The 27,993-nt window shown below is 38.0% G+C and overlaps 1 protein-coding gene across 3 annotated transcripts; it reads right to left on the bottom strand.

Annotated features, from left to right (window-relative positions):
* THAP12 (THAP domain containing 12) lies at positions 1–27,708 on the bottom strand. 3 transcript variants are annotated; one of them, XM_036895409.2, is made up of 5 exons: positions 27,433–27,708; positions 19,009–19,129; positions 7,340–7,447; positions 4,315–4,351; positions 1–2,890 (listed from the first exon to the last, which is right to left on the bottom strand). In XM_036895409.2, exons 1-5 carry the CDS (start codon positions 27,519–27,521, stop codon positions 957–959), a joined length of 2,289 nt encoding a protein of 762 aa, XP_036751304.2. In that variant the 5' UTR covers positions 27,522–27,708; the 3' UTR covers positions 1–956. The 3 variants fall into 3 exon arrangements, with proteins under 3 accessions (XP_036751304.2, XP_057363185.1, XP_057363186.1); XM_057507203.1 differs by lacking the exon at positions 27,433–27,708 and adding an exon at positions 26,996–27,012 and having other exon boundaries at positions 2–2,890; XM_057507202.1 differs by lacking the exon at positions 7,340–7,447.
* Between the last annotated feature and the right edge of the window lie 285 nt (positions 27,709–27,993).

The following is a 27,993-nucleotide window of genomic DNA, read 5'->3' as shown; positions in this document are numbered from 1 at the left end:
ACTCTGCTTTGTCCCCCGACCACCAAACATAATGTAACTGAACTGTAACAAAATTCACATTTTATTTAGGTTGAAATAAACTATACAAAATTGGTTTTCTTCACCAAAAATAACAGCAATATTTTCTGTATTATTCCTAGATAAACCACAAAACACTTATTTTTGTAGATTTCCCAGGTTTTGTTTATAAATCAAGACAAGGCTGTAGATACAGTCACGGAAGAGACAGAAGAAAACAGTCAGATCAGCTGTCAGTTCCTGTCCTGACCATGAAACAGAAGCATTAAACATACACCTGCTACAAAGCTTATGAGGCTGTAGACTCAACAAAGGAATGTAAGCAGCAATGACCAGATGTGGCACCATGGTTCTTCCATTCAAATTTTAACTGTAACTTGTTCCTTTAAGTCCATTTGATAAAGACAAAATCTACACTGAAACCATTTAGAGAGCTCATGTTTCTCTCTCTGCTAACTCCCTTGACTGTCCATTAGAGATTTTTAATGACATAGTTAAAACACCTACTACTCAAAGGTTAGCCATGAGCTTCACTGTAACATTTTACAAAATGTGTTCCTTCCTCCCACATCTCAAAATTTAGTTCTTCAAAGAACTGGTAACTCAATGCCTAATTGGATCCACAGTGATAATAAATGTTACGTCTAAAATGACTTAACAATTCCAAAGTGCCATTAGCAGAGATCACACAGATATGCAACGTGGCAATTTCAATGCCGTCTTCAGAAGAACAAGTCTCCAAAGCATGAGAGTTCAAACACAGGCTATTTAAATAGGTAGATTATCAATGGCTAATGTACTCAATGGGGAGCCCACAGTACAGGATACTCAGTGATTAAATGGCCTACATATATCTTAAAGCTTTACAGTAAGATGTTTTCAAATTTATTAGATTTTTTTCAAATATCAAATGTAAGAGAAAGCTTATTTTAAAACTCTTAGGTATTTTCAATGGTTTCTGAATTATCTGTAGGAAGCTCTGACTTAGTTGTATAGAGTTTGATATACGTGTCCACCATTAAATCTAGATCATGTTTTATATCAAAATTTATGTTAAGCAAAGCCAAGTTACTTGACCTTTGGTCTGTCAGAGTGTTCCTCAGGTATGCTTTGAGACGTTTTCGCCCATTTTCATAGCGTTCATTCTCAACCTTCATCACAGGAAGAATACATAGGACCTTTAGCAATGCATAAACATTAGGAAAAAACTTAATGTCTGGCAGATGGAGGGCTTCATAAATGGTGGATGGAAGCTCTATATCTTTCCCTCTGTGTTTCCACTTGATTCTCCAACAGTGCAGTTCAGCTGAAAGTGTGTCAGGATTGGGTAAGTCACTTCTGTACATGTCAGCATGGTGCTCCTCTGATGTATTAAATTTGAGCTGTCCCATGACAGAGGGTACCAGAGATAAGCATTTAAGAGCTTTGAGGTGCTGTTCCGAGAATATATCTTTCAGTTCCTGAATAATGTGTTCCACTGTTGGAACACTTAGAGCTTCTTTATAGTAACTCTCGGAGGTTAGCTGAGATTCCAGGTTACCTTGCTGAGCTCTGCGGAATTTCCCAGGGAGTTTCACCTGAATATCAAGTTTGGTTGCCAAACTTGTGGCTTCCTCAAACCAAAATTCATGATACACTTCAATATTTTCCATCACTTCATTTAGTGAATGAAGCACTGCAGTCAAGCTACTGGCTGCAAAGAAGACATCAGAGGTTTGTCCCTGGAGATTTTTCCCAAATGCTCTTGTAAAAGAGAGAACATTTTTAAGAACAACAATGGTAACAATGAAATCAAAATCTGTTACTGCACTACAGAGTACAAATGCTCGGCCAGCTATTGAGTTATTCCATCTAGTATTTGTGTCACTATTTATACCATCTAAACATAAAACAAGTGCTTGTAGGAGGTCCACTAAAATTTCAAAAGCATCATGCCTGCCTGTCCACTGAGAATGGCAAGTTTCCTTCAGGTCTTTACTTTTTTCTTCATTGGTCTGAAAAAGGGCAGAAATTACACTATCAAGCTCCAAAAGCAGTTGTGGTGACTGATGGAAAAAAGAACAAACTTCCTCAATGGTCCCTAATGCAACAGACACACCCATAACAGGCACTGATTTTGCCAACCACATATTTAAGGCACAGGAAGAGCAGAGTGTGTAGATAGCTTGGGGATATTTCTCTAGAAGTCTAGAAGCAACAACTTTCATTTTGGAAGAAAATCCACTGGACACAATGTAAGCCTGGCCACGACAATACTCCATGTTTAATCCCCACTTCTCAGTTATCGTAGTGTGAAATTTCACAGCCAAAATTTCTGCATCAGCTTCATAAGGTAGGAAGCCCAGAAATTCTTCTCTCAGGTTATGAGATTCATCAACAAACCTCACCAAAACAGGCAATTGCTCCTCCCCTGCTATGTCTACTACATCATCAGTGATAATGGAAAAGAAGTGAGAGTCTCTCACTTCCCTGAGGGTTTCTTCCCGAATGCAGCTCTCACAGATCTCTAGCATCTGTTTCTGCTGTGTTTTTGAACAGAACAATGTGTTAACTGCTGTGGTCTCAAAGCGCTTTCTCAGAACCTCTTCACCAGAATTTATCCGGCACTCCAGCAGTGCTTGAAAGTTATCAGGAGTAAACAGACCTTCTGGGATTTCATCAGCTTCATGTCCATCCAGAGGTATGTTTTGTTTTCCCATAAGAATCAAAATTTCAAATAAAGATTTTAAGTATTCTTTGTTTTCCTTCTCTTCAAGGGTTAAAGGTAAAATGTCCTCATCATGTTCTTCACTCCCTTCTTCTGCACTGGGGTTCTGAGCATTGCTATTGTTTATTTCTTTGTGCTTTTGTTCCTGTTCAGAAGTTTCATTAACTGGAAAACAGAGAATTTTATAAACAGGCTCATGAGGAACTGACAAACAGAGATTTACATTTTTGATTGGTTAAATATTTAAAATCCATAACTCATTCATTCAATATTCACAGGGCACCTAGAAGACCACAGACCAGGATTCAGAAATTAAAGTAAGCCATTCACACTCCAGTGAGAGAGATAAACACTGTGAACAGATATACTTTTAATCCTACATGTAAATGCTGTTATAAGTGAGGAATTATTTCTTATAAACTTAACAGCAAGGCATATCACATATGCAGAGTAATAACAGACAGTCCATGCCCTCAGAAAAAGGAAGGAGAAGAGAACTAATATTTCCTGAGACACGGTGCTGGCATTTTATATGTATCAAATGACTCCCTCTACAGATAGGTTGTATCAACCCCACCTGACAAGTGAGAACAGTAAATAATTGCCCAAGGTTACAGATGTATTTAGAAGGATGGAGGTAAAATTCAAAAGCAAGCTTGTCTAGCTCCAAGGTCCATGCTGATGCTGCTTCTATCAAATTATTAAGCTGTATGTTAGAAGGGAGATAAGACAATTATACAACCAATATAATATAAAGTGTATTCATGTAATATCTAGGGCCAATATTAGAACATAGAAATCTTAGCCTAATCTCTTCATATTTGAATGAGAAAACTGAGGCCGTGTGTTTAAGTGTCCCACCCACAGTCATACACAAAGTACTTGCAAGTCCTGGCCCCTGTGATCCCCTCTAGGTTCAATTTTAACCATCATGGGCTATTAGAAACTCCAACAACAAAATGAGTGTAGTTCCCTAAATCTTGTATCCTATTTCAAGCTACTCTACTTCTGCATAGAATACCCTTCCCTCCTTTCCACACAATAAGCACTCAATAAAAAGTCATGTTAATAATAGCAGGAGGAGGATAGAGAGGAGGAGTAATAGTAATAACTGACAAGACAAAATCAACTTTGTCCTAATGCTTCATTAACACAGCTCAGGACAGTATGTGCAGAAAGGTTACTGTAACTCCTACCCTCTATAAGGCTAAGTGTCCCCACAGCACTTACTTTATTCCTTACACATTTACCAGGACCTTACTATGCACCACACACTGGGTAGACAGAGATTCTGCTCCTGTCCTTATGCTGCCTTTCCTTCCACACACTGGGACACTGTGTACCTGCTACCCTACCACACTGCAAGCACCTTGTGGGGAGAAGGCCAAGTGTATGGCATAGTGGCCCTCAATAAAGACAAAATGAACTAAGAATTCAGTTTCACAGACAGCTCCAGGCCATAGGACGCCTCTCAGACTCTTAAACCATTCTAACAGTAGGTTCTAGACATAAAGTATATTCACTTGTCCTTATCAGGTCAAGGCCTTTTTAAAAGGCCTTCAGAAGTTAGGTCATTAACTATCACTTACTTTTTTTCTGTTTCAGTGTTCTGATTTCATCTTCACTCTAAATGACAAGAAAAAAAAATTAAGAAAACTTAAGTGTATCATTCTAATTCACAAAGTAAAAAGCAATTTTGAGTCAAATTTAATTCTTTTAAGAGCAAACATTCTTTATAAGGAATACATTCTTCAAATAGATGATGGAAAAACTAGAACAAAAATTTCCTAATGACTCCAAGCTTATTATAAAATATGAGAGGGTAAGAATGCATCATTTAACTTACTTTATACCTAAACCATCATAGAAACTTTATATAGTACAAGTAAACCGAACTTGTAACCAACTTCAGGTTACAAGTGTTTAATAAAAGGCATGAAAGTATACCGTGGCACTTGGGATCAAATCCTAGGGGACACAAATCGTTCTCATACCCGCCCTCCATGACCCCAATCTATGTGAGAGGGAAATGCTGCATTCCAGAAGCCATGTGAGAGGGAGTTGCTGGATTCCAGATCCTAACACAAAAGCTACAAAACATGTAGTTTTAGCACTACATGTCTAAAGTTGTATGATATAGCTAAATCATACCTACAGAAATGTTTACAGTTTTGAATATATATAAATGAGCAAAACATTCCAGAAGCTAGAAAAAGAGCCAAAAAGTAAATCCCTCAAATCAAGAAGATACTGATAAAACTGTTCTCAAGTACAATAATCATTGATAAAACTAACTACTATTTTCTTGAAAAGACTCATAAAATAATTTTAGGAGTAGAGAAAGGCAAGCATTCTAGAATCCTAGATGAAGTTCATATTTTGGAAACAAAACACAAGAAAAAAGAAAAAAACAATTAAATGAAATAGCAATCAAAATATTCCCTCATCTACCCCAAGCCCTCCCATGGTTTTACCAAGTTCAACCTAATTTTCAAGAGCAGACAGTACTGACCTTACATGAGTTTTTTTCTAGAAAAATTAAGACAGAGAAAAAAAGGAAAGCTATCCAGCTCATTTTATGAGGCTAAACAAACTTTAATATCATAACTGGACAAGAGAGGTATACAAAAAGAAAATTATAGGCCAATGCTTATAAATGCAAAATCCTAAATAAAATATTGACAACTGACTCCAATAGTGTACAAAAACGAAGAGAGATATATTGTGATCAATTAGAGTTTGTAACAGGAATGAATACAGCAAAACATCAGAAAATCTATCAATGATACTTATAGCACTAAAGAATGAAAAAAAATTGTAAACTTTTCTACTCAGTGGGTACAATGAAAGCATTTAAGTTCAACAAGTTACAATAAAAATTCTAAATATGAGGACTAGAAGGGAATATATGGAATTTCTTTAACTAGATAAAACCTACCTAATAATAGCAGAAATAAACATCACACTTAGTGCAACAAGGTAAGTGTACCAACTGTGACATTACTGGGACTGTTAACACAGTACTAGAATCTTGACTAAACAGTAAGACAGGCAACAGAAAAAATAAAAATTTAAAAATTGGAAGAGACAAATTTGTCCTCATCTGGAGCTGATACAATCAGCTACATAGAAAACTCTAAACTATTAGGATTAATAAAAGGGTCCTCAAAATTGCTGGAAAAATCTCAACCCGAATATATAACCTACACCAACAAAAACCGTACTTAGGAAGTGATCTGAGGAAGAATGTACACATTCTCTTTTAAACAACTGCAACAAAAACACTGAAATTTTTTAAAGTTTTTGGTTTTCTGCACTTCTGAAAGTATTTCAATAGTCTTTTCTTCAAAGGATTCATATTTAGTTTGGTCAATAATTGCTGTTACTTAATAGTTATTTTACTGCTTTTTTTCCCATTTATGATGGGACTAATTAATATTATAAAGACATCAATTCAAAGCATTTATAATGAAAATCCCAACAGAATTTTTAGGAGAACTTGACAAAAGGATTCTCAAATTCACATGGAGGAATAAAGGTCCACAGATAGTTGACAATTTTGAAAAAGAAAAGTTAAGAAATCACCCTATTTTAAAGTAAGATATATTATAAAGCCATCATAATAAAAGCAGTGTGGTATACAGCTACAAACAAACAAATATTCCAATGGAACAGAACAGAGGTCCCAGAGAGAGGTAGCATCTTACATTAGTGGAGGAAAGGATTGATGAAAAGACCATGATGGGAAAAGTTATTCTTTATAAAGAGAAAAAAAAAATACATCTCTAATGGACACTATACATACAAACTCCAAATGGATCAAAGATCTAAATATGAAAGGTAAATATAGAAGAAAATGAGAAAAATTATATGTTATCTTTAAAAAGCACACTTTTTAAAGGTGTGCTTACTTTTAAAGGTTTACTAGGTAGACGGAAGTGCCATATATTAAATACACTAGCATGGATACTAACAGGGAGGGGAGGAATGGGAGTGGTAGTAGTGGAAGAAGGCAAAATAAAACCATGGACTGAAGAAACTGAGTAATTCTGTTCATCTAAGTACAAAAAACAGGTAGGTTTCACTCAGAGCTAAAGGATATCAAAGGAATATGAAAACATGCACAAATGATGTCATATACAGAGATTTAAAAGCTTTTTCTGAACCCTGTCAGTACCTAATAGTGACAGAATCCTTATCTCTGGTAAAATTATTCATGTCTTAACTTTTTGTACTTTCCCTTTTTTTATCCCTTTGTGTTGACTTGTGGAAATATATTTCAGCTCCACTTTCCTTACTACAAAAGAAAAGGTAGTGCTTTGTTTTGTTTACCTCCCTGGAAGGGAATGAGCTAGTAACTTATAATTTTAACAGCACACTCTGACCCAAGTCAGTGAGTATCTACTGGCTAAATTTTGAGGGAGATTTTCCAATTTAAATACAAAAAACAAACTAATCATCTTACACCCAGATTACTTGAGTAATAGCCATAGCATTCATTTCAACCTTGAAATAGAGAGTAACTTGGTTCAGTTTTAAGATGAATTCATCTATATTTGACTTTATAGTATTATGGGGTATGGGGTGGGGAAAGTAGGAAGCACATTGACATACCAATTCTTTTATTCGTTTTCTGTGTCTGCTATGTGGATTGTTCAAATGACTGGTAAGATCAAATATTGTTGGTATTGCATTATCTCGAAGAACTGTCCTATAAGGACTCTGAAAAAGAAAAATGTGTTAATTCAGAGATGGTCCTTAAGAAAGTATTATGCATATACAAAATTCTATGTTAATGATTTCTTTAGTACCCCTTTCAACTCTAGTTCTAATGTGCAGAGACTGGCAGAATTGATGATTTAGTCTGGATCAGCTCATTATTTCTTTCTGTATTTGCCCCTTTGACAATCTCACTATTATAAATTAAGGAATTGAACTGATGGTAGGTATAAAAAATAAAATGGGATTAAACATGGCGGTGTGAGAGGAGAGACAGAGGCTTCCTCCTAAAACTGGATACAATTAGAAAATTTAGTTGGCGCAACTAATCCTGAGAGAGCAACAGGAAAGAGGACGGTGCCAGACTGCACACACCTGGAGTAAAGAGCAGACCTCAGCGAATGGGGTAACGTACCAGAGCTGTGGCTCCGCGGGACCCAAGCCCTTCCCCAACCCCAGCTCACAGGCGGGAGGAAGACAAACGGAGCAGGGAGGGAGTGGAAGGCTTGGGACTGCTGAATACCTAGCTCCGGAGATCTCTGCTGGGAGCACAAACCTACATTTCATGGTGCTTTCATGAGTCTCGCATGACTACCGGGTTGGAAAGTTAATACAGGCAGAGTTCCTGGGGAGACTGGGATTCCGGCTGCTTGTGGAGAGCAGGGATCCATATCCGGCTGCTCTGGGACAAAAACTTATACCTGTGTGACCGGCCCACTGGCTCAGGCAGTGGAGACAGGCAGAGCAGCCGGGAGGCGGGGAACGGCTCTTTCCTCCCCCCAGGCACAAGTACCACTCCCCTGCGACCCCCGCCATTGCTCCAGGGGCTGAGCAGCCCCAGAATAGAGCTTCTGGACACTAGAGGGCGCCATATACAAACATGAAATGCCAAAGGAACCTTGTCCAGAATAAAATTATTAATACAACTCCTGAGAAAGATTTAAATGATATGGACCTCGTGACTCTTCCTGAAAGGGAGTTCAAAATAAAAATCATCAACATTCTAATGGAGGTACAGAAAGACATCCAAGAACTCAGGAATGAATTCAGGTTGGAGATCCAATCATTGAAAAGCACGATGGAGGGTATTAAAAGGAGGTTGGATACAGTGGAGGAGACAATAAATGAAATAGAAACTAGAGAAGAGGAATACAAAGAAGCTGAGGCACAGAGAGAAAAAAGGATCTCTAAAAATGAAAGAAAATTGAAAGAACTGTATGACCAATCCAAGCAGAACAATATTTGTATTATAGGGATACCAGAAAAAGAAAGAGAGAAAGGGATAGAAAGTGCCTTTGAGGAGGTAGTTGCTGAAAACTTCCCCAATCTGGGGAAGGACATAGTCTCTCAGGCCATGGAGATCCACAGATCCCCCTACACAAGGGACCCAAGGAAGACAACACCAAGACACATAGTAATTATAATGGGAAAGATCAAGGATAAGGACAGACTGTTAGAAGCAGCCAGAGACAGAAATAAGATCACATACAAAGGAAAGCCCATCAGGCTAACATCAGACTTCTCAGCAGAAACTTTACAGGCCAGAAGGGAGTGGCATGATGTATTTAATGCCATGAAGCAGAAGGGCCTGGAACCAAGATTACCTTATCCGGCAAGATTATCATTTAAATTTGAAGGAGGGATTAAACAATTTCCAGATAAGCAAAAGCTGAGAGAATTTACCTCCCACAAACCATCTCTACAGTCTATCTTGGAGGGACTGCTATAGATGGAAGTGTTCCTAAGGTTGAATAGCTGTCACCAGAGGTAATAAAACCACAGTAAAGAAAGCAGAACAGCTAATTACGAAGCACATGCAAAATTAAATTAACTATCCCCAAAGTCAATCAAGGGATAGACAAAAAGTACAGAATTTGATACCTAATATATAAAGAATGAAGGAGGAGAAAATTGGAGACTGATGAAAATTAGGCTTGGGGTGGATTAATGCTTGTGCATTGAGCATTGACTCCCCTATACTGAATTTTATTGTTGTTAACAACCATTTGATCAATAAATATGAGAGATGCCCTCACAACAACAACAACAAAAAAAAGTACACACTTCCAATTGTAAAATAAATAAGTAACTGGGATGTAATGTATAGCATAAGGAATATACTCAAAATATTGTAACAACTTGGTATGGTGATAGATGGTACGTAGAATTATCATGTATATAAATGTTGAATCACTGTGTTGTACACCTGAAACTAATGTAATGTAATACTGTGTGTCAACTACCCTTCAATAAAAAAAAAAAAAAAAAAAGAATGAAGGAGGAAAAAAAGGAGGAGAAATAGAAAAGAACCTTCAGATTGTGTTTGTAACAGCATATTAAGTGAGTTAAGTTAGACTCTTAGATAGTAAGGAAAGTAACCTGGAACCTTTGGTAACCACGAATCTAAAGCCTGAAATGGCAATAAGTACATACCTATCGATAATCACCCTAAATGTAAATGGACTGAATGCACCAATCAAAAGACATAGAGTCACTGAATGGATAAAAAAACGAGACCCATCTATATGCTGCTTACAAGAGACCCACCTCAAATCCAAAGACATGCACAGATTAAAAGTCAAGGGATGGAAAAAGATATTTCACGCAAACAATAGAAAGAAAAAAGCAGGTGTTGCAGTACTTGTATCAGACAAAATAGACTTCAAAACAAAGAAAGTAACAAGAGATAAAGAAGGACATTACATAACGATAAAGGGCTCAGTCCAACAAGAGGATATAACCATTATAAACATATACGCACCCAACACAAGAGCACCAGCATATGTGAAACAAATACTAACAGAACTAAAGGAGGAAACAGAATGCAATGCATTCATTTTAGGAGACTTCAACACACCATTCACTCCAAAGGACAGATCCACCAAACAGAAAATAAGTAAGGACACGGAGGCACAGAACAACACATTAGAACAGATGGACCTAATAGACATCTATAGAACTCTACACCAAAAAGCAACAGGATACACATTCTTCTGAAGTGCACATGGAACATTCTCCAGAATAGACCACATACTAGGCCACAAAAAGAGCCTCAGTAAATTCAAGAAGACTGAAATCCTACCAACCAACTTTTCAGACCACAAAGGTATAAAATTAGAAATAAATTGTGCAAAGAAAGCAAAAACGCTCACAAACACATGGAGGCTTAACAACACGCTCCTAAATAGTCAATGGATCAACGACCAAATTAAAATGGAGATCCAGCAATATATGGAAATAAATGACAACAACAACACAAAGCCCCAACTTCTGTGGGACACAGCGAAAGCAGTCTTAAGAGGAAAGTATATAGCAATCCAGGCATATTTAAAGAAGGAAGAACAATACCAAATGAATAGTCTAACATCACAATTACCAAAACTGGAAAAAGAAGAACAAATGAGGCCTAAAGTCAGCAGAAGGAGGGACATAATAAAGATCAGAAAAGAAATAAACAAAATTGAGAAGAATAAAACAATAGAAAAAAATCAATGAAACCAAGAGCTGGTTCTTTGAGAAAATAAACAAAATAGATAAGCCTCTAGCCAAACTTACTAAGAGAAAAAGAGAATCAACACATATCAACAGAATCAGAAATGAGAATGGAAAAATCATGACAGACTCCAAGGAATTACAAAGAATTATTAAAGACTACTATGAAAACCTATATGCTAACATGCTGGAAAACCTAGAAGAAATGGACAACTTCCTAGAAAAATACAACCTTCCAAGATTGACCAAGGAAGAAACACAAAAGTTAAACAAACCAATTACGAGCAAAGAAATTGAAATGGTAATCAAAAAACTACCCAAGAATAAAACCCCTGGGCCAGAGGGATTTACCTCGAAATTTTATCAGACACACAGAGAAGACATAATACCCATTCTCCTTAAAGTTTTCCAAAAAATAGAAGAGAAGGGAATACTCGCAAACTCATTCTATGAAGCCAACATCACCCTAATACCAAAACCAGGAAAAGACCCCACCAAAAAAGAAAATTACAGACCAATATCCCTGATGAACATAGATGCAAAAATACTCAACAAAATATTAGCAAACCGAATTCAAAAATACATCAAAAGGATCATACACCATGACCAAGTGGGATTCATCCCAGGATGCAAGGATGGTACAACATCTGAAAATTCATCAACATCATCCACCACATAAACAAAAAGAAGGACAAAAACCACATGATCATCTCCATAGATGCTGAAAGAGCATTTGACAAAATTCAACACCCATGATAAAAACTCTCAACAAAATGGGTACAGCGGGCAGGTACCTCAACATAATAAAGGCTATATATGATAAACCCACAGCCAACATCACACTGAAAAGTGAAAAGCTGAAAGCTTTTCCTCTGAGATCGGGAACAAGACAGGGATGCCTACTCTCCCCACTGTTATTCAACAAAGTCCTGGAGGTCCTAGCCATGGCAATTAGACAAAACAAAGAAATACAAGGAATCCAAATTGGTAAAGAAGTTAAACTGTTACTATCTGCAGATGACATGATATTGTACATAAAAAACCCTAAAGACTCCACTCCAAAACTACTAGAACTAATATCGGAATACAGCAAAGTTGCAGGATACAAAATTAACACACAGAAATCTGCTGCTTTCCTATACACTAACAATGAACTAATAGAAAGAGAAATCAGAAAAATAATTCCATTCACAATTGCATCAAAAAGAATAAAATACTTAGGAATAAACCTTACCAAGGAGGTGAAAGACCTATACCCTGAAAACTATAAGACACTCTTAAGAGAAATTAAAGAGGACACTAACAAATGGAAACTCATCCCATGCTCTTGGCTAGGAAGAATTAATATCGTCAAAATGGCCATCCTGCCCAAAGCAATATACAGTTTGATGCAATCCCTATCAAATTACCAACAACATTCTTCAAAGAACTAGAACAAATAGTTCAGAAATTCATATGGAAACACCAGACTCCGAATAGCCAAAGCAATCCTGAGAAGGAAGAATAAAGTGGGGGGGATCTCGCTCCCCAACTTCAAGTTCTTCTACAAAGCCACAGTAATCAAGACAGTTTGGTAATGGCACAAGAAAAGAGCCACAGACCAGTGGAAAAGAATAGAGACCTGAGATATTAACCCAAACATATATGGTCAATTAATATATGATAATGGAGCCATGGACATACAATGAGGAAATGACAGTCTCTTCAACAGATGGTGCTGGCAAAACTGGACAGCTACATGTAAGAGAATGAAACTGGATCACTGTCTAACCCCATACACAAAAGTAACTTCGAAATGGATCAAAGACCTGAATGTAAGTCATGAAATCATAAAACTCTTAGAAAAAAACGTAGGCAAAAATCTCTTGGACATAAACATGAGCGACTTCTTCATGAACATATCTCCCCAGGGAAGGGAAACAAAAGCAAAAATGAACAAGTGGGACTATATCAAGCTGAAAAGCTTCTGTACAGCAAAGGACACCACCAATAGAACAAAAAGGTATCCTACAGTATGGGGGAATATATTCATAAATGACAGATCCGATAAAGGGTTGATATCCAAAGTATATAAAGAGCTCACACACCTCAACAAACAAAAAGCAAATAATCCAATTAAAAAATGGGCAGAGGAGCTAAACAGACAGTTCTCTGAAGAAGAAATTCAGATGGCCAACAGACACATGAAAAGATGCTCCACATCGCTTGTCATCAGAGAAATGCAAATTCAAACCACAATGAGATATCACCTCACACCAGTAAGGATCGCCATCATCCAAAAGACAACAACAAATGTTGGCGAGGTTGCGGAGAAAGGGGAACCCTCCTACACTGCTGGTGGGAATGTAAATAAGTCCAACCATTGTGAAAAGCAGTATGGAGGTTCCTCAAAATGCTCAAAATAGAAATACCATTTGACCCAGGAATTCCACTTCTAGGAATTTACCCTAAGAATGCAGCAGCCCAGTTTGAAAAAGACAGATGCACCCCTATGTTTATCGCAGCATTATTTACAATAGCCAAGAAATGGAAGCAACCTAAAGTGTCCATCAGTAGATGAATGGATAAAGAAGATGTGGTACATATACACAATGGAATATTATTCAGCCATAAGAAGAAAACAAATCCTACCATTTGCAACAACATGGATGGAGCTAGAGGGTATTATGCTCAGTAAAATAAGCCAGGTGGAGAAGACAAGTACCAAATGATTTCACTCGTATGTGGAGTATAAGAACAAAGAAAAACTGAAGGAACAAAACAGCAGCAGAATCACAGAACCCAAGAATGGACTAATGGTTACCAAAGGGAAAGGGACTGGGCAGGAGGGGTGGGAAGGGAGGGATAAGGGCAGGGAAAAAGAAAGGGGGCCTTACGATTAGCATGCATAATGTGGGGGGGGGGTGCATAGGGAGGGATACGCAACACAGAGAAGACAAGTAGTGAGTCTATAGCATCTTACTATCCTGATGGACAGTGACTGTAATGGGGTTTGTGGGGACGGACTTGGTGAAGGGGGGAGTCTAGTAAGCATAACGTTCTTCATGTAATTGTAGATTAATGATAATAAAATGAATTTAAAAAAACTAAATAAGCAGAGAACAGATAGAAGAAGAGAGTGTAGAATTTTGAAACTAGATGGAAGCTGATTTCCCCATCATGCTCTGTGGTAGTCGGGAAAAGCTAAGATAATAAACTCAGAAATTTCTGTGGCTTCAAAAAATATATAAATAAATAAATAAAATGTATTTGCATTTTGCATATATATATTTCTAATTCAGCCTCACAGCTCCTTATCTGTTCTGCCTTCCATGAGCCCACCAAATTTGCAGCAGACAGAAAAGTTTCTCAAATAATCTATTCTCTTTTATGTTCTATAATAATGTTTCCCTCTTTTACCTGCTGTTCACTCCACTTTTGCTACTATTACTCAAGCATCAAGGCACAGTGAAATAATAATGGACTGGGACCCAGGAACTAGTCCAAACTCTACTAGTGACTCACTGTGAGACCCTGGCCAAGTACTTTCCTTTTTTGGCCCTCAGTTTCCTCTTCTGAATGACATTCAGTTATTGAACTAGATCAACATTTCCCAAAATTATTATATTATTATACATTATATAACTTACAATTTATTATATAACATAAATTGCATGTTATCATTACCATATATTATTATACACTAATGACCATAGCAGTTGCCATTTCAGTTATCCACCATCTGAAGAATATTCTTCAACATTGAATATTCTTCCATCAACACTGAAGAATAACCATTCTTTATCCTACTGCCTGTTAACCTAATCCAACCTGGCTAGAAAAACTGGATGCATATTTAGGTGGTGACAGTCTTCAACAGCCAGCCCAGTAGAGGTCAGGAAGGAACAAGAAGTTCAGTAACAGGTAGAATAACAAATAAGTAACTGTTACTACATTACCCCCCATCCCCACCACCACCAGGCTAGTCCAAGAAAACAGTGCCTTTATTTTTCCAAATTTGCACTGATAGAGACAAAACACACTTAATTTTAAAAAGCTTTCTTGGGAGCAGTGGTTATTTCAAAGCTATTAAAGCATGTTCAATGTACATGCCAAACAAAAATAACAACTCCTGTATTTTTTCACTGTCCAGGAAAAGAAGGTAAGTAAAGTGTGAAGGAAGAATAAGTAACTAAAGAGAACACATTATTTTAGGTTTTATCCAAAGCACCAAATGTATTAAACACATTTGGGAGGAATTTCTATTCAGATTCAGTATTTTTTACTTCTTTCTATTGCAAGAAGAAAATCTACTTATTAATGACACTCAGCTTCTAGTGCTGGGCCAATTAATCTGAGTCTACTAGGGAGTTTGCATCAGAGATTAATTAGAGACACAATCATTGAAGGGAACAACTACACTATACTCAAAGCCTCTCATCTTTCCCACTTAGCAAACATCTCAAAAAGCAGACATACCCATACACACAGTCAATTCTTGACACCTCATGAATTATTTAATAAAGGGAGAGATAAAACATTCTAATGAATTTTTTAATTCAAACCAAATTAATTTGCTATAAAAGAAAGATATTACAGACAAAAAAAACAGAATACATGAATAAAAAACATGCGACTTTTTACAGAGACTCATGTTTAAGTATGCATGCCAAAAAGGGCTATATTCAATTCACATGCATAACAGTTTTAACTCAGTATCAAGATTTAATCTTTAACTGATAAATTAAGCTTTGCACATAAAGCAACGACCTTATTCTATCATCAAAGATAGTATTTGGCTTTGGTTGAACTAGCCACTAATGTTTAATGAAAGATCTTAAATGCCAAACTAATAAAGTCAAAGTCTTAAACATTTGGACATAGCATATAATCCTACTTTTAATAACAGTATCTTCTATTTGTATAGAAAGAACATTTTCTTGCATTTGCATTAATTTATTCAAGATTAAAGAATCATGGGGAAATTTAAAAACCAAAAATAGCTCACTTTTCTATTCTATACTGACTAAACAAGAGTATGAGAATGAACTATATTTTAAATGTCTCATATTAATACTGCAGAATTATCTAATTAAGAGACCATATTTATTACTAAAATTAAAATGCATATGGCTTGCGCATTTAAAATAATTTGGGATATTTTTACTTAATGTCAAGAACATAAAAGTAGTTTGCCTTTTAAACATATGAAATCTCTTATGTTGTTTGATTATTACCCTCTTAACAAAGCAAGGCAAAATATCCCTCAAATATTCGTGATTAAACTGCTGAACCGGAATTGGCTCATTTCCCAATGACTTCACAAATATCTGCTTCAATTAATTTTGAGAAATAAAATAACCCAATCATTCTTTAGTTTTCTGATGCCTCTGCAAAATGTATCTGAAAAAAATATCAAAATAAATTGCTGCATAATATATAGTATACCTTCAAATCACATTTATGTCTAGCCCAGTATCTGAGATACATTAGTTATACGTAAATAAGAATATATTATTTGTTTAACAAAACTGCCCTCCTAACTAGTTTTTAAAGTGTTTCAAGTCTGCTTCATTTCAATCAAATTTGCCCTATTTGTGCCTTTTATGAATCACAGCAATAATAGACTCACAGAGGGTTAAAAATCTTCAGACTTCAGGAATTATCTGATTTAATCTCATTAAAAACTGGGGCCCAGAGAGGGGAAGTGATTTGGCCAAATTCACTTAGTTAACAGTAGAAGGGTGAAAGACCTAGGTCTTTATTTTTTTAAATTTTTTATTAAGGTATGATTGATATACACTCTTATGAAGGTTTCACATGAAAAAACAATGTGGTTACTACATTTACCCATACTATCAAGTCCCCACCCATACCCCAATGCAGTCACTGTCCATCAGTGCAGCAAGTTGCCAGAGATCCACTATGTCCCTTGTCTGTGATACACTGTTCTCCCCATGATCCCCCACACCATGTGTACTAAACATATACCCCTCACTCCCCTTCTCCCTCCCTCCCCACCTGCCCTCCCACACCCCTCCCCTTCGGTAACCACTAGTTCATTCTTGGAGTCTCTGAGTCTGCTGCCATTTTGTTCCTTCACTTTTGCCTCATTGTTATACTCCACAAATGAGGGAAATCATCTGGCATTTGTCTTTCTCTGCCTGGCTTATTTCACTGAGCACAATGTCCTCCAGCTCCATCCATGTTGTTGCAAATGGTAGGATTTGTTTCTTTCTTATGGCTGAATAGTATGCCATTGTATATATGTACCACATCTTCTTTATCCATTCATTTACAGATGGACACTTAGGTTGCTTCCATATCTTGGCTATTGTAAAAAGTGCTGTGATGAACATAGGGTTGCATATGTCTTTTTGAATCTGAGGAGTTGAAGTCTTTGGGTATATTCCAAGGAGTGGGATTCCAGGGTCAAATAGTATTTCTATTTTTAGTGTTTTGAGGAACCTCCATATTGCTTTCCACAATGGTTGAAATAGCTTACATTCCCACCAGCAGTGTAGGAGGGTTCCCCTTTCTCCTCAGCCTCACCAACATTTGTTGTTCTTAGTCTTTTCAATGCTGGCCATCCTTACTGGTGTGAGGTGATAGCTCATTGTGGTTTGAATTTGCATTTCCCTGATGATTAGTGATGTGAAGCACCTTTTCATGTGTCTGTTAGCCATCTGAATTTCTTCTTTGAAGAACTGTCTCTTCATATCCTCTGCCCATTTGTTAATCGGGTTATTTCCTTTTTGGGTGCTGAGGTGTGTAAGTTCTTTATATATTTTGGATGTTAACCCCTTGTCGGATGTGTCATTTACAAATATATTCTCCCATACTGTAGGATGCCTTTTTGTTTTGTTGATGATGTCCTTTGCCATACAAAAACTTTTTAGTTTGATGTAGTCCCATGAGTTCATTTTTGCTTTTGTTTCCCTTTCTCGAGGAGATGGGTTCAGGAAGAAGTTGTTCATGCTTATATTCAGATGTTTGCCTATGTTGTCTTCTAAGAGTTTTATGGTTTCATGGCTTACGTTCAAGTTTTTAATCCATTTTGAGTTTACTTTTGTGTATGGGGTTAAACAATAATCCAGTTTCATTCTCTTGCATGTACCTGTCCAGTTTTGCCAACACCAGCTGTTGAAGAGACTCTCATTTCCCCATTGTATGTCCATGGCTCCTTTATCATATATTAATTGACCATATATGTGTGGGTTTATATCAGGGCTCTCTAGTCTGCTCCATTGGTCTATGGGTCTGTTCTTGTGCCAGTACGAAATTGTCTTGATTACTATGGCTTTGTAGTAGAACTTGAAGTTGGGGAGCGTAATTCCCCCTGCTTTATTCTTCCTTCTCAGGATTGCTTTGACTATTCGAGGTCTTTTGTGGTTCCATATGAATTTTAGGATGATTTTCTCTAGTTCGTTGAAGAATGCTGTTGGTATTTTGATAGGAATTGCACTGAATCTATAGATTGCTTTAGGCAGGATGGCCATTTTAACAATATTAATTCTTCCTATCCATGAGCATGGGATGTGTTTCCATTTATTGGTATCTTCTTTAATTTCTCTCATGAGTGGAAAGACCTAGGTCTTGATACAAAATTGTAAATTGTTGATGGAAGTTTTTTCACATTAACTGTATGATTTTCCTTCTAGCACCTAAAAATTAAGGATTGGTTCTAACAGTACATACAAGAACATGAAAACAAAGAGCTCAATTTCTTGATGAAGACTTCACTCATAAAAAAGCTCTAGAGATGCGGCTCTAAATAAAAATGCTAGCTTTACCTTAAATATATACTTTTATAATCATCTAAAATTTTCTGTAGGCTACATAAGAAGTTTAAAAATGGCTATCTCTTTTGAGTAGGAATGGGGCATCAGAAACAGAGGTAAAGAAACAGGTTTTTAAGAACAAAACATACTATTCAGCTCCAAATTTGTCTTCATCTTAAAAAAGAAAAAAAAACAGTGGTGAGGTATAAGAATACTCTCCAACATTAACAGATAAAGATTTACATTTCCAACCAGATACTGAGTGAGTGACAGAGAGAGGAAACACAAAAACCAAGCCATCCCATGACTTACAGTTCTACAGATCATTGAGGTCTCAAAGTGTTTGGCACATAATCGATAATGTTTATTTAGTTGATCAGGTGTTTTATCTTCTAAGTCTGCTCTCCTACAATTCTCCACCCACTTCTGGCATCTATAAATAAAACCAAAATATAATTATAGAACATAAGCTCAACATTTAAATGTCAGCATTCAGTTTTAAGGCAAATATATATTAGGGACAATGGATTTCCACCCTCCTCTACCCACAGAACATAACATAATTTGGAAAAGTTGATTAATAACAAAATGAAAACTGAAAGAAACCTTAGAAATCATTTAGTATATTCAATTACAGACAAAGTTAAGAAGTACCATACTCAGAGTCATGGACGAAATCAGCAGCAAAATTAGAACTTAAACATGAATCTTTCAATTCCCAGGATATCTTAGCATCAGGGTAGATTCAATCATCAGCAGTACTGGCCAAAAGGTGCATAACAACGAGACCAACAGTTTAACATTCCTCTCAGGATTTCAACTTAAACAGGCATTTGAAACAATGCTGTCATTGTAGAAACTTAGTAAGTAGATCTTCTGTAAATAAGTAGTTTCTTATGGAAGCATGGTGCCTATGTTCATTTGACTGATTATGAACACGATTTATCTACAATGACAATTACAGACTAGATTGCAAGCTCCATGAACAGGGATTGTGCCCACACAATCTAGTACACAGGAGGTGTTGAAAGTAGTGAACAAGACAAAGTCCATGCCCTCTTGATGCTTAAATATCTACAGAAAAACAAATGATGATGATGGTGGTGGTGGTGGTGGTGGTGGTGGTGGTGGTGGTGGTGATAATGCTTACTAAGCACTTTCGAGCCAGACACTGTTTCAAGTCCTTTCCAAAGGGGATTATTACTACCTTCCCTGTGTAGGTGAAGAAATGAAGGCACATAAGTGTTAAGTGATCTGGTAAAAGATTACAACTAGATACTTCCTTCATTCCTCAAGTTCCTAAAAATAAAAATTCTGCCATGAAGTGTCACAAATTTGAAAACATTCATTTTATAGTTACATCATAGTATATTTTCTTATGCCTTAATATTAAAGTTCACTCCTACACACACACACACACACTCTTCCATTTAATTTCCTCTGCTCTCAATATGTAAAACTATGGTGAAATGATTATCATCTAATCTAAACCAAAATCACAACTAAATTGTATAGCAATTCATTCTGTGCACAGTAATGATGCCTAAAATGTCCCTATTTTAATCATATTTTTACACACTTCTGCAATATGATTATAACAATTTCATGTTTCAATACCCAAATATTTAGTATAAAAATTATCTCACTATAAAATAATTTGCCATTAATCTACAGTTAAGCTTGTTTTTAGTTCTTAAATCTCTGGAGACCTTCCACACAGAATACTATGTCTACATTATCTCTGAACCAAGTTGAAACAGCTTTCTGATACTGACAGCACTCAGATTCAATTATGAACAGATTGGACAGACAGCTTGATTAATTATACCTGTCTTCCATATCAATTACCTAGAAATAAATCTAGGGAAAGATGTGTGGGACCTGTAATAGAAAAAAATTTTTTAGTAACTTAAATAAATGGGGAGATATACAAGTCCATGGATTGGTACACTGAATTCTAAAGATATCAATTCTCTCCAAACTGATTAAATCCAATACAATCCCAATCCCACCAAGTTCTTTTGTATATGTCTGTGTGTATAGATATGTGTGAGAGACAGAGAGGATGAGAAAGATACGATAGAGAAGATGACTCTAAAACTTTTCACACAGAAATTCAAAGGACGAAGAATAGTCAAAACAATCTTGAAAAAGCTGAAAGACTTACACTACCACATAATGAAGACTTACCATTAACCTATTAAGAGAGTGCAGTACTGGTGCAAGTATAAAAACTGGAACAAAATGGAGAGCTATGGATACGTAAGACAAAGGCAGCACTGTATAACATCGAAGACCTTTTTTCTTTACAATTGTGCTGAGTCAGTTGGATACCCATATGAAAAAAATTAATTTTGACCCCCTTTCATACCATACACACAAAAATAAATTTTAGGTGAACTGTAGATCTACCTATGAAAGGTAAAACAGTAAAGCTACTAAAAAGATAACACAGGAGACTCTCTTCATTACCTTGGAATAGGCAAAGATTTCTTAAAGAAGACAACAGAAAGCACAACCCTAAAGGAAAAGATGAATTAATTAGGTACTTTAAAGTTAGTACCTTTCTTCATTAAAAGAAGCCACTTTAGAGTGAAATAGCAACCTACAAAATGGAAGAAGGTATCTGCAATACATATATCCAACCACAAGAAAATATTACTGCATACCTGCAAGAATGACAATGTAAAAAGGAGGTAATACCAGATGTTCATGAGATGGTGAAAAAACTCTGCCCATCAATAGCAGAAAGGATAAACTGGTATACTGTTATATACAGAATACTATTTAACAATGGGAATGAATGAACTAACTAGATCTCACAAACATAATGTTGAGCAAAGTAAGACAGAAGTACATACTATGTGATTCCTTTTATATTAAGTTCAATAGGCAAAACTCATCTACTGTGATCATGCAGAAAGTTAAAATAGTAGGCCTGAGACTGCTATCCTTAGAAAGCCTTAGGGTATGGTTGGCTAGCACCTGGGAACTTGGCTGACAAATAATTCCGTATCCTGACATAAACTCCTTAACTGATAAGGTGGTTCACCGTGCCTAGACTGTGCAAACAGTATGATTTATTCTGAACACCTGCCTTCCTCCTGGGAGTCTGGAATTTTAGTATATGAAAGGCAGAGTGTCCATGTGACCAGACCTCAATAAAAACCTTGGGCACTAGATCCCTAATGGGCTCCTCTGGGCAGAAACACAGCACACATTATTGTACTATCAGTGTTGGGGAAAAGTGGGCTCTGCGCAACCCCTTATGCGAGAGAGAAAACATAAGAAAGCCTACACAGGGAGGCCTCTGTACTCCACCTGTGCCTTTTTCACCTTATGATCCAGGTGTGTGTACTTAATACATTACTGTAATCAATCTTAGCTGTGAGTACAGCTATATGCTGAGTCCCATAAGTCTTTCTAGTCAATCTCTGAATATGGGAGGGCTTTGTAGACCCCCAAAACAGTGATGATAGTCAGTAGGTATATTTGCAGAGGGGTAACAACTAGGAGTGGGCACAAAGAAGGCTTCTAAGATGCTGGTAACATTCTGTATCTTGAACATTACCTAGACATGTTCACTTTGTAAAATTCAAGTTCTAGACTACCATTTTTGCACTTTTCTCTATGTATGTCATGTATCAATAAAACAGCTTCCCCTCACTCTTCACCTTCTCCTCAATAACCACCCTATTTAACATGTATGAAGTCAGACTGGCTACCGGAAGAGTAGGATAAAGGGAGTTTGGGATATTAGTGATATTCTTTTCTTTTTTTCTTTAATCTGGGCAAAAGTTTCATGGACATGTCACTCTAGATATCCAATAAGCCATACACTCAATTTGTGATCCTCTGTGTGTTTTACATTGAAATAAGTCATAAAAATTATATATTACCACAATAAGTCTTTTTTACATACATGTATGTACATGTATACAAATACTCGTACGCTTCTAAATATACACATACTAACATACTTACCTCTCCATTTTTTTTTTTTTACCAATGTCTCTTCTTTCTTAGCTTTCCCTATTATTGTTCTGCATCCTGTACTCTTAGAATCTGAATCTTTTCCCTTACAAGAGTGGAATGACTCCCCATATCCATCATCTACTTTCAAACTGGTTTTCTGCCTTTCTTCAACCTCTTCTCCATGCAGCAGAGTAAATGTTTTTAAAAGCCAATCTGAAATGTTATTCACTGCTTAGAATCTCTCAGTGGCTTTTCATTACTTTTTGGATAAACTGGTATACTAACTCACTCCTCAGATGTTTTGTAAGACCCTGAACAACCTGGATTTTGTCTTCCTTTTCCATCTTCATATTGCACCTCTCCTACTCTTTTTGCCCCATCATGTGCCTTACTTCAGTTTCATGAATGCACTGTGATCATTTCTATCCTAGGGCTGTTTCCCATGCTGTGTATTCAGCCTATCATCCTGTTCTTGCCTTTTTTCACTTCCTTTGCACAGAAAAGCCTATGCAAAGATCAGCCTTCAAGGTCAAATGTCTACCAAATACCTGCATCTGAGTACTCATACTTAAAAAAAATTTAAAACACTATACTTTAAAACACACAACTTATCAGAGCAATATTATCATATGTATGTAGCCCTGAAAACTCCACTGTACAATCCTGATAGAACGAGCACGAAAAAGGCAAATATGTCAGTGTGTTATTACAAAAATAATTTTTAACTTGGACTCCTTGAAAGGATCTTGGGGATTTTCATGAGTATCGGGAAAACCACTGTTTTACTTTTAACATGGTAGAGTACATCACATCTCAATTAACTTTGATTAAATTGCCAAAATAACTTTGGAGTACCTTACCACCTCAGGGTGGTGAGTCAGTACTAATATTCCAAGAAAGAAGAGAGCTTCAATTGCCCAAGTCACTCTAACAGGACCAGTATCATCACCTAGTCCCGGGATGAGCTCCACTGTGAGCTGCCCTCAGGTTCCTGCCAAGTCTTGGCATTAGTCAAGCTATCCTGAGGCAATCAAGAATTAGGCATGTTTTGTTTTTTTACATTAATTTTAGGTACTCTATAACCTTCCTGCACTGCCCTAAGGTGGGTTGATTCTGTTGTTTTTATATTTTAAAAAAAAGGGCACAATAGTGCCACATTTTCTAAACCAGTAAGAACTATTATTCCACAGTGTGCCCTTTGTTAATTACACTCTTGGATTTTTTAATCACTTGTAAATAGCTGTTTCTAAAAGTGTGCATGAAATTTGTAAATATGAGTGGGAAATGTACAGTTTAATAGCATTAAATATATTTATCTTTACTGTTGGTTAACAATGTTAGTTAACCTTTGAGAAATAATAGGTAGGCAATGTCTCTTTTTATCAGACTTCCCTACAACCCATTTAGAGAGGAAAAAAAAACCTCGTTATAATGAATAACCCTAAAAATACTGTTTTAATCCAATAAACATCTCTGGCAACTACTTTATTATAATTAACTGTGGGCACAGTGAAAAAGAAAATGTCAAATACAGTACAATTTGAAATCCTACAATTATGTGGAAATTTGATTTGGATAAAAAATTAAGACCTTGAAGACATTATGTTAAGTAAAATAAGCCAGATGTAAAAGGACAATTATTTTATGAATCCACTTATATTAAGTACCTAGAACAGACGTATTCATGCAGACTGAAAGTGGATTAAAGGTGGGGAAGCTGCTGTTTAATGGTTAGAGTTTTTGCTCAGTGATGAAAAAGCTTTAGAAAACGATAGTAGTGATGGTTGAACAACATTGTGATTGTAATTAATGCTCCTGAATTACACACTTTAAAATGGTTAAAGTGGCAAATTTATAACAAAAACATATGCATTATACCAAAAAATTTAAAAATAATGTAATATACTGAAAATTAATAATGTAATACACTAATATAATACATACTGAATAAGATACTTTATATACTAATAGTGTATATTAAGTGGTATTTAACATAACTTTAAATGGGTGAATTCTATGGTATGCAAATTACATTTCAACAAAGATTTTTTTTTAACATTCGTAATTTGGTCTTGAAATACTCAAAGGGCTCTTACATAGAAAAGGAAACAAATTTTGCTCTACGTGACCCTGTGAACAAAACTAGGACCTCAAAAAATATAGGGTGACATGTTTCCATTCAATTAGAAGGAAGAAAAGCAACAGCCAAGGCTGTCCAGAATCCTCAAGTGTCCCTTCACAAAGCAGAGAACTGTCATTCGAGGTGTTTTCACAAAGGCCCACCTGTCTGAAATGCGCAAGGCCCCTAAACGATCCACAAATACCTTGATAGCAGTATGCAAAATTGTGTGTTATCTTTTATCAAGTAAGGGTCTTTATGTTAGATTCTCAAAGGGGACAGTAACCCAAAAATTTTAAAGACACTACTAAAAATCCCCACTATTGAAACAATTCTAGCATTTCAAGAGATAGTACACTAGATCTAAACATTTCTTCTAAATCTGAGACTATTAAGACCCTATAGGCCATACTCACCGCCACCTCTGACAGAGCATTCAATACATAGGAAACAAATGATCTGTGGTCCAGAATTGACTAGTGGTGCCCTCATTATACAATTATAGTCCCCAAGAGTGCCTGAGGGGTAAAATGTGGGTAAAAGATAATGTTTAATAGGGTAAGGCCCAACCAGATTAAGATGCTCCCCCTCTCTGTTCCCACAGAACCCAACAGCTATTCCTCACTTTTCCTAACTAATTAGTTCCTCCTCATCTCCCCCAACTTTAAACACCAGGAACACCCCAGAGTTCAATCCTGAGACCTACTCTGCTTTCCTTACCCAGTACCATGGCTTTAAATGCCCTCTAGCAACTGAGAACACCAGGATTTGTTCTGGAAGTCTCTGAATTCCAGACTTGTATATGTTTTTATGATTTTCGCTCTTAAAACATTTAGGTCACTGATCTAAATACGGGCCATTCTGAACTCATTTCTAGATACGGTATGAAGATTAATTCTTGAATGTCTAAGAGGCCTCTCAAACTTCCCAAGTCCCAAACCAAACTTTTAATACTCCTCCACCAAACCCGATCCTCTCAGTCTTCCAAAGCTCAGTAAATGCTCTGGTCAAAATCTTAAGAGTCATTCTTGACTTCTCTTTCTCTCTTACAACCTACATCTAAACCATTAACAAATCGTGTTGGTTTCACCTTCAGAGCATACAATGCCACAACTAACCACCTCCTTCTTTACTAACCTGGATTACTTCAATTGTCTTTAACTAGTCTCTTGCTTTCACCTTGGCTTCCCCACAATCTATTTAACAGGCAGCCAATGATCCTGTTTAAAGTATAAGTCTCTCTGCTCTGAGCCCTTCCATGATTTGCTATCCCACTCATAATAAATGCCAGCGTTTTCCACAGCCTACAATGTCCTACAGTTTGCCCTTAGCACACAAACACACTTTCCTGGTCTCACCTTTTCCCTCTCCCTCCTTCCTTAAACCACCTCCAGCAGTCCATGGACTTCTGGCTGTACCTCTAAGAGGCATACCCTGACTTTGCATTTACTGTTTCCACAGACTGGAATGCTCTAATAATCCTAGGTATATCCATGGCTGGCCCTCTTATCTACTTCTGGTCTTTGCTCAAATTCACCTTCCTACTAAGGCCCTCTCTGTCACCCTATTTAAAACAGCAATTATGCCTCCCCTGCAATTCCTTACTCCCCTGCCCCCCAACATTAGCTTTTTCTCCACTGTATCTACCACTACCTGATGTACTATTTATTTCCTGGTTCTATTTTCCACCACTAGGATGTACCTCGATGAAAGCAGTCTTTGATTTGTTCATCCGTACACTCCCAATGCTCAGAACAATACCTACCTAGCACATAGTAGGCCTTCCATAGATGTTTGTGGAATTAGTGAGTATAATGCTGTATTATAATCTCCAGCTTACATATGTCTCCCTGATGCACGGCGAGCTTGCTGCAAATAGCAGCACTGTCTCACCTCTGAATTTCTAGCGCCTGACATTAGCGCCCGGCTCATAGTAGGTATTGGTTTGAAATTAATGAATGAAAAGAGAGGCCAAGGAAAAATCCTCGACCTTTCAAAGACAGTCCCTACGCTATCACTCTAAACATGTCAGAGAGCGCGGGCTACCTCAAGGAGGAGATTTCAGTACTTCAATACTAATTTGCATTCCCTCATGCGTGCCTTTCCCTCCCACTTCGTTATGCGCGCAAAAACCAAGTGAGACAATGAGTAACGGTCACAGCCAGAATCTGAACCATGAACAAGTCCAAAGGAGGGAGTAGTGACTTGGGATCAAATTAGGTGGCTGAACTCCAGAAAGAAACACCGTCTGGGAGGGTGGTGGCACGGAGAAGGAAGGGCCCCGGTGCCCATTTTTGACATCTGAGGAAACTAAAGCCCAGAGAAGAAAGCGATTTGCCCGACGTCACACAGCAAACTAACCAGGGTGGGAACCCACCTTATCCCGCCTGCACGCCGCCCGAGATGCGTCTTATTTCGGGTGGTACTCTCCGCGCGGAGAGCCCAGCGCACGTGCTCCGACGTCCCTGGGCGCCCGCCCGCCCACTACTCAAGGCCCGTTCCCCACATAAGTTCGAGGCTGGGGTCGACAACTGTGGCCCCTCCATACGCCCCTCCAGCCCCGGAGGCGGCCTGGGGCCGGCGGATGGTAGAGCGCTCCGCGGAGGCGGGCCGGGGCTCCCAGCCCCGCGCCCACCGCTTACCTGGCCGGGTCCCGTGGGAACCTGAAGAAGGCCAGGTCCGACTGCGTGCTCTTCCGCGTGCAGTTGGGGGCAGCGCAGAAGTTCGGCATCGTCGCCCGCCCGCCGGCCGGCCCAGCCCTCCCCTCCCCGCCTCCTCAGGGCAGTCCGCCCGCCCGTCGGGGCCGGGGAGGGGGGCCAGGCCAGCCGGCCGGCTCGGCAGGCCCGGCGCGCCGGGGGGAGGGGTGGGCGGGCAACAAGCCGCGAGGGGCAGGAGGGGCGCCGCGGTCCGAGGCCGGGCTGGGGACGCGGCTCCACAGTGCTGTGAGCGGCCTGGAGGATTTACCGCTGCCGCCGCCGCTGGTGCACCTCCCGCCCGCCCGGGACGCTGCCGCCTCCTTCCCACAATGCACCCTGGCGCCCGGGGGTGCCCTCTCTTCCCTCAGTCTTCCTCCCCCGCCTTCTCCTTTCCACCGACTTCTCCGCAAGCGGGCACGCGCAAAGAAACAGGCCGGCCCGGGTGTGTCGAGGTGGAGGCGGGGCCTGGCGCCGCCTGCTGCAGTGCGCTTGCGTACGGTCTCCCCT

The sequence above is a fragment of the Manis pentadactyla genome, chromosome 9 (genome assembly GCF_030020395.1).
Source record: "Manis pentadactyla isolate mManPen7 chromosome 9, mManPen7.hap1, whole genome shotgun sequence".
Classification (NCBI taxonomy): domain Eukaryota; kingdom Metazoa; phylum Chordata; class Mammalia; order Pholidota; family Manidae; genus Manis; species Manis pentadactyla.
The sequence above is the reverse complement of the archived record's forward strand: the minus strand, read 5'-3'. Positions and strand labels throughout refer to the sequence as shown.

Coding starts and splice junctions, on each gene's coding strand:
- THAP12 (XM_036895409.2), bottom strand. CDS start 27,521: ATGCCGAACTTCTGCGCTGCCCCCAACTGCACGCGGAAGAGCACGCAG. Junction 19,130..27,432: donor TTCCCACGGGACCCGGCCAG/GTAAGCGGTGGG, acceptor TTTTATTTATAG/ATGCCAGAAGTGGGTGGAGA. Junction 4,352..7,339: donor GAAAACGAATAAAAGAATTG/GTATGTCAATGT, acceptor CTTGTCATTTAG/AGTGAAGATGAAATCAGAAC.